This window comes from Orbicella franksi, chromosome 15 (assembly GCF_964199315.1).
Source record: "Orbicella franksi chromosome 15, jaOrbFran1.1, whole genome shotgun sequence".
NCBI lineage: Eukaryota > Metazoa > Cnidaria > Anthozoa > Scleractinia > Merulinidae > Orbicella > Orbicella franksi.
In genome coordinates, this window is record NC_138159.1 from 20770002 (window position 1) to 20781009 (window position 11008).

At 38.0% G+C, this 11008-nt stretch overlaps 2 protein-coding genes across 4 annotated transcripts in view; one reads left to right on the forward strand and one right to left on the reverse strand.

Moving 5' to 3' along the window:
- LOC145470825 (homeobox protein otx5-B-like) overlaps positions 1 to 11008 on the forward strand; it is a 95996-nt gene that overhangs the window by 17426 nt on the left and 67562 nt on the right. The gene's annotated exons all lie outside the window — the stretch shown is intronic.
- Positions 55 to 7969, reverse strand: LOC145470823 (homeobox protein otx5-B-like). Of its 3 annotated transcripts, XM_081454681.1 has the most exons (4): positions 7773 to 7969; positions 6599 to 6721; positions 4867 to 5018; positions 55 to 2737 (listed from the first exon to the last, which is right to left on the reverse strand). In XM_081454681.1, the coding sequence occupies exons 2-4, from the start codon at positions 6690 to 6692 to the stop codon at positions 2324 to 2326; spliced, it is 660 nt and encodes a 219-aa protein (XP_081310807.1). In that variant the 5' UTR covers positions 6693 to 6721; positions 7773 to 7969; the 3' UTR covers positions 55 to 2323. The 3 variants fall into 3 exon arrangements, with proteins under 3 accessions (XP_081310807.1, XP_081310806.1, XP_081310808.1); XM_081454680.1 differs by lacking the exon at positions 7773 to 7969 and having other exon boundaries at positions 6599 to 6857; XM_081454682.1 differs by lacking the exons at positions 6599 to 6721; positions 7773 to 7969 and adding an exon at positions 5621 to 6579 and having other exon boundaries at positions 56 to 2737.

Below are 11008 nucleotides of genomic sequence, written 5' to 3' on the forward strand. Positions count from 1 at the left end.
CCAAGAGCTTGTCGGTTTATAGTTGTTGAAGTCATTAATTAACTGGATACATTTTATTGAATAGCTGGCTTGGACATGTCCGAAAACTTAAGGAAGTGCGCAATACCTGAAGTATGTTTTCACCGCCAGCATTTCGGTTTATCTAGTAACGAGGTTAAGGTCGTGGTATATTTCGCCTTTATACAATACTCCTCTTTGATGATAAACGACGCCGAAGATAGGCATTCATTAAAGCTAGACGTTGTTTCATTATAGCGTGTTCTTGTTTTTTCCTGTCCATGCCCTTGTCTCTAGGCAACGAGAAGAAACACTAAGAGCCTCTATTATTTAAAACAATCACCACTTCAAAACTGTTTGAGGCAATTCTGATACACACAGAAACTGTTTACATCTAATTAAGTAGCTTGTGGCACCGTTTGAATACAAACGAAACTTAAGAATTGTACGAACGTGCTTTACTGGTTAGGTTTATATCCGTATTCGTCTCACTCGGAAATGAAGTCGACCAACGGGAACTTGCAGTCTCTCACGTAATAACGTCTACGACTTCGAAACACTTTCTACAAGTTGATCATATCTGATATTCACTGTAATTTTTATTATCATTATGATTTGTTTGAATAAGCGCACTTTTATTCCCTCAATGTGTTATTGTAATTAATCCCACATCATTAAATGCTTAATACAGATGACGGTATTTGTCATAACCGGAACTTGCGGCAATTTCAGCGACAAAAACTCCTCTAAAAACGCTGGCTTTACATTTAAAAAATCACGAGAGATAGCTTGGAAGGAGAATTAAATTAATTAAAAGACCAGTGATGTCTCCAACTTTCCACTTCTTCGGTGTTTCTTAAAACACTGGTCAAACTCCAGCAGTTAATTTATATCCCTGTACTTTACGCCGCCCTGAGGCAAAAACATAGCATTGTTCATCCCCTGTTCTTTACTCTAATGCTGCTCGAGAGAAACGAAACAACATGTCTTTCAAATAAAGCCATGATTTTTTTTCTTCTTCTTCCCATGATTTTGACACTAGCTGTGATGCCTGAGGCCAAACAACAGAGAAGTCCACATCAAGCTAAAGCTTAAAAAGATATTCCGACCCTTTCACCCCGAGGTACAATGTACGTCTTTGGTAGCCTTTTTGACGTCTTCGTATTCACGTCACAGTATCAGGTACCGGATGAACAAATGATGTCTAGCTCATTCGATTATCATTCATCCAGGTTTAACGTCCAAAATGTTTTCGTGTTTGAGAAGAAGAATAAAGGAGCAATTAGAACAAGGACAAAAATGCCAGGAAGTTACGAGTGAAAATTAAAGAAGAAAGGCATGGCAAAGGCAACTACACGTGTTCTCCTTCAGAAGATATGGAAAAAAATTCCTATTTTGGTGCGGGAATTTAAAAGGAGATTGCCTGGGCATTTCATTTTGACCTATACCTCCGAAAAGGATAGATTTACTCAGCGTACAAAAAACAATATTTTCTGGGATCTGTTTAATGACTCACTGGCCACTTGTTAAACATTTCCGTCAGTTTCTGAACCAATACAAGAGAGCAGTTTGTTTTGAAACTAACAGCTGATTCTGAGCGAAGACGTTACCACTAGCTGTAATGATCTGCTATAAACAACTCTTCATACTACCCCTCAGTTTGGTTAACTTTAATTTTATTTCTTTTCATTCCTCGTAGGTAACAGTTTGTTTTCTGTTAACTTGGTTACGCGCGTAAAAAGTACATTGTGTTCTCATACGGTCTATTAGAGTTTTTAAAATTAATTTTGGGTGTGTTTACTGTATAGCAATAACTTGTGACTACAGTATAACAGTGTAAAGCGAAATTTTGCGCTCTTGATTTCTCATCTGACTGCAGTTTCCATAGGCAAGTACATGAACAAGCTGGTAAAATCAGCATCAAAATTTATCGTGAAGTAAAACGTTAGCCGATCCTAACCATAAGACAACATAAGTACTATTAATTTTTTACACACCTTAGTGAAGGGAAGGGAACAAAACAATGGCAGTGGCTGGGTGCAAACGAGAGGCTGGTTTGGGGTCTAATTCAAACACTAACAACAGCAACACAATAGCATAAGGCTAGACCAAGAAAACATGCACGATGTTTTTGAAACATGGGGTCTACAAAATGCATTCTACTGTAGATAACAATTAATGTTTTTCACGTGGTTTTGGCTACTAAATGTACAGTTCAAAACAACTAACCGAAATTTAAAAGTGCTGGTTACATATGGCACATGAAAGTTCTGCATTTAGATTTAAATATTTTTGTTACACTGGTATTTAGGTTATGTACTGCATATCATATAAAGGAGGGTGTAAAATAACTTGGTTGTACGTTGTGATTGATTGACATCCAGTTATTCATTGGTATGTTTTTGGCATAAGGGAAATCTTGCTTGTGGATGGACGGGCCCATCATGGTGTTATTGACCGCATTTGAGGGCTGATATCCTGTGTTTCTCTGGATATTTACCAGTGCTTGCATATTCTGTTCCAGGGTATTTGTGCTTTGCTGTGGCCATGAAGCTGCTGTGTTATAATTGAACTTGCTGACTGGCTTTGCTGTAGATATCTGTATGCTCCTCTTTGCTGGCTTCCCTGGATCTTGTACGAGCGGTGATGAGTTTTTTCTCTTCGCCGGGTACGTCTTGTTTTGGGTTCCCGTCTGTTTGTCTTGCTGCCGACATTTTGCGCGTTTGTTTTTAAACCAAACCTGTGAGAAGAGGCATTAATCTGGATGAGTGTGAACGTAAGAAAAAACCACTTATAGATTTGGTCTCGTATCTCGATTTTTCACGAGATAAACGTTAAACTCTCCGTCTGTTTTCAGGCTATTTAGTAGATCTTGTTCAACGAGAACATTTTTTTTTCAAATATAAATGCACACAAACTCGGACAAAGCAGAAACAAAAAATGCAGCTAGCAATTTTAACGTTGGTGCCGGACCCATACATCGCGTGCGTGCATTTCTCATCATTCAACTTATCAAAGTGCAAATTGACTAACAAAGAAGATCACGCTAACCAAATTGCCATACGTTATTCTATTTCTTAATCCTTTGCATTGCAGATGTCAAATTGCCCAACGTGATCACCAAAGTCTGTGTACTGTCTATCGAGATGCGCATCACAACGAATGGTTTCCTTTTTTTTTTTTTTTTTCCAGTAACACATGTTTCGTGCGAATCGCGCACATTACTCCAAGAGGTGGTGCATATCTGTCGACGCCGCTAACATTTCATTGACGAGATCACATTGTTACTCAAGAAGGAAATAACAATGGCTTGCCAGGGGTTAAGCTTTGATAAATTTGCGGGTAATTAATTGAACGCTTAAACATTGCCAATCGCACTAATTTGACTCTAATCTGGTTTGTTTTGTCCACCAAGGGACGCCTTTGAAAACAAGTCATGGGGATTTGCGGTCGGATTTGTCAACTTCACACGCGAGAATGGGTCTTAGCTGTGAGTAACATGCTGCATGGGATGGGGGACGAGGGAAGGTTATTTGTACATAAAAGTTGATAAGTACGTGCGGTAGATTTTGCTGTGGTTTTGGAACGTCCAGTTTGGTGCAGTCAGAAACGTTTCACATTCCATATTTACCCTATCTTGTACTTTAAATTTATAAAATTAACTCTGGATGTTTTTTTAGATGTGAAACAGGGCAGGGAATTCTGTATGGCAGCCCTCCCTAAAGGGATATACAGTTCCATCCATGCCAGTCGATTTTCAAATTTTTTCCAAAATAACCAGTGCTATTTTAAAACGTACTGTAAATGGTTGATAACAGACATTAAGCCACGCCAGAAATAAACCGCCGTAAGAAAACTACCGTTTTAGGACAAGAATTACAACGGTTTTGATGATGAATTAATCCAATCGTTTGCAGTCGCTGTCACTCGGTGAGGTGAGTTGGTCGGTCGGATAATAAACAAAATACAAAAGAAATATGGACAAATCTGACTGTATTTACGTGTAGACTGCCGGCATATTGCGTGGAAGCCACTAGAAGCTTTTTAGGTTTTTGAACTCTTAAAAGTTGTAAAACTCTAGAAGGTGTCCGAAGAAGTCTCTGTGAGGGCTCACTGATTTAGATGCCAGACTTACTTGATGCAGATGTAAATGATGCGTATTAAACTTGGAAATGCCAGAAAAATAGAAGCATTCAATGAATATAAAAACATTTTTTTTCCCTTCATCCAAAAACTGCGTAGGTGGAACATGGGGATGGCCATAGGTTTGTTCTTCTACAACAAAGTTGTTAAAGACCCTCCACAAATAAAAATCTAAGTGGTCACAAGTTTCATTGACCATTGTAAGGGTATGAGTTGTTTAGATAGTTTTTCAAAGAATCCTGATGACGTTCAAGACGAAAGAAAGCAGGTCTCTGCCATTTCGTAGACTCATCTTTTTTATATCAATTTTTTTTGTCAATGAAAACAGACAGATGACCTGACGGTGAATGGCAAAAACTCACATAGAGCTGAGCTCGTTGTCTTTGATGTGTCTCCAAACTCTCAAAGCGATCATTGGAAAAAAATAAAATTAAATAAAAAAGCGGTGCATTTGGTTGGGAGAATTGAAATTTTTAGCTTGGGATTGAAGTGATATAAAAAAATTCATCTCCTGAATCTCTGCTACCTTGCGCTGATTAGAAAAGGTCATTGTTCACAGACTCCATGAAGTCCGATTCCCACTTTTTATCTCAGCTGTACTGTTGTCCACCAGTATTACAAGGCCTGGTGAAATCCCTGACTCGCGAAAAATCAAGAGTTATTACCTGCTATTAATCATAATTACGCTACGTACGTTATTCTAGGTAGATATTTAGTGATATTCACCTGTACTCTGCTTTCAGGCAGGTTTATTTTCATGGCCACTTCCTCTCTCATGAAGATGTCAGGATATTTTGTTTTGGCGAAGAGCTCATCCAGTATTTCCAGCTGAGATTTGGTAAAGGTGGTTCGTTCTCGCCGCTGTTTTCTTGGAGGACCTTTGAAGGAGACGTTACAACATTAACTAGATATCATTGAAAATTCTTTTAGAAATTAACTCAATCAGTTGCTATCAGGCGAGCAGATCTTGTTTCCCATTTTAAGGGACAAATTAGATAGGACATTCTTTAGTCTTCCACCACGCATTGCATTTTTATGCCACGAATCACCAACAAATTAAAACATAATTTGCCCGAGCTCTTGCTGACCTGGCAAATTTCTTCTTTTGTGTTAAATTCAGTTCTGCTCTCCAAAAAATGAAAAAGAAGGAAAAAGAACTGTGGTTTCCGCTTTAGCAATTTTTCCGTGCCATGATCTTCATTTCTCTAGGGCGGAAATTCATATCTGTTTAGATCTCTCGTCTGGATAAATCCAAGACAGCTCAGCGGAAGATGTGAACACTGCTAAAAGTTCAGTATATGCTGGAATGGTATAACTACAGTAACCTTCCTTACTTTAATAAAGTTTTGGATAAAGATGAGCGAAGACATGCCTTCTCGGCCAACGAGGTTCAAACAATTTAGCCCTCAGGGAGTAATGTGAATGTTTGGTTAAGAAATAAAAATTCAGAATGGGATCTCAAGTTTGAAAGCTAATTTACCTTCAAAAAACCTTGACATTAAACACTGGGAACACCCTACACAGGGTAGTGAATATCCTGGCCAAAAGAACTCCATGAATATCAGAAAGACGTATCAAAAGGTTCCTTCCTCTTTCCCAGGCAAAACGTTTATGATCGGTTGATACGATGATGTGAACAGTTTGGTTAACAATCATAAACCTTGCCCCAGCCTTTGATGACGGATTATACCACTATTTGTGGCTTAGCTGGGAGGATAATGCTAAGCCGACAAGAATTAAGCCAGTCTTTAAATATCGATATTCCGTGACATATTTTGCAAGTTGAAGATAATAACAAGTTTTAAAAAAGTCGTATCTACGCACCAGGCGTGGATTACAAGCTTTTATAACTGCTGAATGGTAACAGCTGTGCTTAACGTGCGTTAAAACGACTAGGCAGAACTCCATTCACTGGAAAATTAATACTACGCCAGGCCAGAGATAACAACAGAAAAATAACAGGTTTTGGCACAGGCTATATCACCTCATATAAACTGTCCGGACCGAGGGGAAGGAAAGGAAGTCAATTAGACTAAATAATGTCAAACCCTTCGATCAAATAAAGATATTTTAGGTCCCCCAAGCAGTGCTAGTACAACTTGCAACTTAATCGACGGTCACTCAGATTAACTAAAGGAAATTATGGCCTTTTAAATGCATTGTACATTAAAACAGACAAATGAATATCGTGAAACCGAAGGACGAATGCTATTATGTTTCCACGCATGTTTACAGCTATAGCTACATTTGTGAGCACACAGTCTAAATATTAATAGAACTGCCTCCTGACAGGAACTAAGAAAAATTGGCTAATCCCAAAACCCACTTAGCGCTTTAGGCATTACCGAGGAAAGATTATCCCGGTTGAGAAATATCAAAGATATTAAATGGTTACAAACGACATCCAGACATGCAAGCTAAGTAGACCACCCCAATTAAGCTGAATCGAAAGCCTTACCGTACATTGGGACCAAGTCCGGGTAGAAGAACTCTGTGTTGGGAGCCTCGAAGTTAAAGCTACTCATTGCACAAGATGGTAGGCGAGTGTCCATTATTGCTCTTTTCTTTTGTCTTTCAGGACCTAGCGTGCAAGCCATGAAAAGTGTTATCATAAACTTTGACCTGCAAGGGAAGCCCTTCACACGTGCAAGATCTTGTGGCTAGGGTTGTCTTGCGAGAAATCACGAAAACGCTATCGATAACAAACCCAAGATTCCATTTTTGTCTTGGCCATCTTAAAAGGTCACGTCATTATCTTTTAAGTTGTGGCTAATCAGCTCTATACATCGGTTTCTTCTGATGAATGATTATTTCATTTGAGATCACGCAAAAAAAGCTGCATCACTATGCTTTCTGTAAACTGTTTGATTGACAGCCATCATCGTCCTCATCACTTATAGGCTTTTGTTCTCATTTGCTGTTTATTGGACATGTAGTGGAGAGAGAATGGAAACGAGTAGCAAGCTGCTTAGGGAGGGATGGAAAGTAAAAATTTTTTCACGCTGGAACTATTTTAAAATACAAAAATTTTATGTGTGAAAGCAATTCATAGCTAACTTGACTAAAGAAAGGCGATTTCTTACAAGGATCCGCTTCTGGGTTTCGTAAAACCTTTCCGGAACATTCTGTAACATAGCTCTGCCAATCTGCCAATCGACATGTCACCCGGCCCATAACTGATATATCAAACACATGAATTGTACTCTAAACTATCTCTAAAAGGAAAATCTTCTGCGACGTCGCCTTGGGTTACGCTGCTGTCACTAAAAATGCAATATTCATGCAATAATACAATCAATAGCAGAATAACAACTCTAGGCTTTTAGACCATAATCAAAATCGATGGAAGACGGCAACTTCGTTGGCTTTGTGCAGCTGAGTATCAGAGTCAGTTTAACTGAACACTGAACATATAAAAAATCGAGCATTGAAATCGATGATAACTAATGCTTCGCGCGCTTTCACATTGCAGGTTAGGTCGTTTGTTCTCTTTGCTTGTTTTTTTTTTACTGATTTAGCTTTCATTGCAGCACAAAGGTTGAGGCCAATAAAACTTGAAATCTGGCTTATTTTCTACTTAAAAAAGCAACGGAATGAACTTAAAAATTTCAAAAAATAAATATTTTACGTACCAGATAAACACTTCTCTCCCCTCTAGCTTTCAGTTCTTGTCCTCCTGTCTTTGAAAATCACTTCGGAATGTTCCTTCTACTCTACAAGCATCACGATTTTCATGTCGTGCGGTTTGCCACCCTCTCGAGTCGAACATGGATTCTTTTGTTGGAAATTCTAGAACAATCACAAAACTTTGTGGAACTTTGAAAAGCCACAGCAACATCACTAATTAAGACGACCCTCAGGAACTTTGTGATGAGTTGTGAACAAATGAAAGCCCCTATGTCATATTTATAGTCACGTCCGTCTTTTTCAGTCGTTCTGACAGTTTCACAGTGATGTAATTACGTAATTTTATTTTATTTAGTTTTTATGTCTTTATAGTCATTCATCGTTGAAATATTTAATTAAAATAACGATGAAAGACGTACCCGAACTGAAGCCTAGAAAGATCAAATTTAAGATGATCGCGGGCAAGAGAAAATATATTATTTTTGGTGATCACCAACTACATGAACACAAAAGACAAGTAGATGAGGTGTTTGCACTGAGACACTCCAACAGATTAGTATTATGTTTTAATTTCTAAAAGCAGTTTCCCTGTCGAGAACTATCACGCAAGGGAAAAATCTGAGAATACAATCAGGTTTCGAAATGTTGGGTTTTGTAGAGGAAGGAAAATAGGATCCTAGGGGGAAACCGGGATTGAACGAGACAAGGTCCTCGCCATTTTATGACTGGCATATCAGTCAGTGGCCAACCCCTGCTCTCCGTGCTATTGAGCAAATTGTCTGTCTCTAGGCCTTCATCACGCAAGAGCAGAGGTCATGGAAAAGGGGTGTTTTCAGGAAGGCAAGGCAAGAAAATTCAGATGCACGATGTGTTTGCATAACAACGAATTACTGAACAGAGTCAGTTGCTGTTTTCGTCGCAAAATAATCTCGTTGAAACAAAGAAAAATAAAAGCTGGATCTTTTAGATGCTATGCTACAAAGATAGCTGTTGCAAGAGGAGCGCTAGTGTCACAAAGCCTTTATTTGGCCAAAAAACAACATTGATGGCATAAATAACGATATCAGGCCAGGAAGGAAAAATATCAAGCCGTTAATTAAATTAATTAACCGCAATTACACCAGTCCTCAATCGAAAAGAGAAATGAACTAATACCGCAAATATCTTTCTGTTTTTCCAGTTGAAACAATAGGATAACACAAATCTCCTTGCTGCTTACATGATGAGATTAAATAAGACTAAAAATCAAAATTAACAAACTCATCTATAAATTTTAAGTTGTTCAGATTCCCTTTTTGACAATTTACCCAGCGAGTTTCAAAAAGTGGGATCACTGCGAAATGTCAAACTTAAAATGTAAATATAAATAATAAACTTCTGCCTTTTGTTTTGTTTTCAACATTTCTCGAATAAATCAGCCTCATAAAACTTTGTAGGAGAGGATGTTTCTTTCCTGTTTATCTTTATGCTGCGTGATATTGTTCGGATAATCATGGTTTTAATGTTAACCACAAGAATCAAAATACTGTTGATTTCTGGTCGTTTGAAAGGAAGCCGAGTGTTAAAAAGCAGCTAATTAAGTCCTGAAATAAAAAAGGGGAAATAATCCAATTTTTCTTGAATTCTTACCGACAGTTGAAATAATTCACAACTTTAAACGCCAGATATTTTTCAAAACGAATAATTAAACTGTAAACAGATGGTTCAAGAAACATTTTTTTTGCCTTTACAATTGCATGTTCGAAAGAACGTTGTCTGTCAACATATTGAAACACTTCTGCCCCACGGACGTATACTTGGGGCCGGAAAAAATACGTCGCATTATGAAAACTATGTCTAACATCTGCTTTAAAATCATCGGCTATGTCACGTCCGTGTGGTCGGCTTGGTACATTTTTTACTTAGAAAGAAAAATAAAACAAAAAATTGGGAAGAATAAAAAAAGCTGATGACACAACAGCTTAAAAGCACTTGAGCACAATCTCATACGAATTTCTTGCACCAAGTTAGAACTTAGTACAGTACGTAAAGTTTGCAGAAGGACATATAAATGATGGTGGCACTGCATTTTTTTCATTTTTTTTTTATTTTCACAAAAAAACTGGAAAACCACTGTTAACCTGACTGTATACGACAGATGGCTTGCTCCGCGCAGTGTTTTCCACCTGCTTTCAGTACGATTGCCTTACTATGAAAAACACGCAATAGGCACGCACTGATACAAAATGGAGGTTTGTAAGACAAGTTTACTCATGGCTTAGCTCCTTTTAATAAGTCCAGCAGAAAGATACATTCAGTAACTTGTGTGTGCAGTGTTCATGACCGACGTGGAACGGAGTGGGCGCGAGTCGTCGAACATGACTATGTATTTTACGTCAAAGACTAGAAAATCGAAAGCAAGTTTAAGGATCGGTGTGGTTTTAAGTTACTTTGTTGTTCAAGTGGATTTGTGGCGCATAGTTTTTTCGCTCTTTAATGTTATGTAAAAAGTGGCTCGTCAAATTCTAATGTTCTATCTTTGTATTAACAAGCCGGTCAAGCTTGTAACAATATGGGTGCAGTCATTTTTGCGGCAGGGAAACTCGTTCTCGACAGTACTCCACGTTGCGTGAGTCTAATGGCAAGCAAGCAGTGAAAGCCGGTTGAAAAACCTACTACAGCAAAACTGATGATATTAAAATCTCTTAAAATGACTGCAATAGTTTTAAACACAATAGCTTCCATTTGTACACGTACTGCAAATTGACCTTTAAGTCGGTCTGCTACTGCAATATCTTCAAAAGTGTAAGAGTACAACCTCCATATTGTAACATGAGTAATATTGTAGTGCTTGAACTTTTTTAATATTATTTTTCATAATTTAATTAAGTCCCCACACTGCAACAGTGATGATAATATGTAATTTGTTATAGCTGGTTTTCTTACCACAATGTTCAACGCGCTCTCTGATTGGCTTCTTCGAGGTCTCGGGACATATTACAATGAAACTGTTTCCCGCCAAAAGTTTCTGAGCGTGTACAGTATTGTAGAGTCTATGACGTCAAAAAGTCTGTGACGTCAGCGAGTAAAAGTGAACTGTGCCTTTCCCTCTTTTTTTCTTTTTCGTAATTTTTGACGCTTTATTACATTAAATTTAGCGCGCTCTTTCACCCTCAAGTTATTTTTTTGTCTGGTAAAGTTTTACCATGTAGTTCCCATCCTTTTTCATTGCGTTTACAAATATTTGTTAAAAGACAGCAAT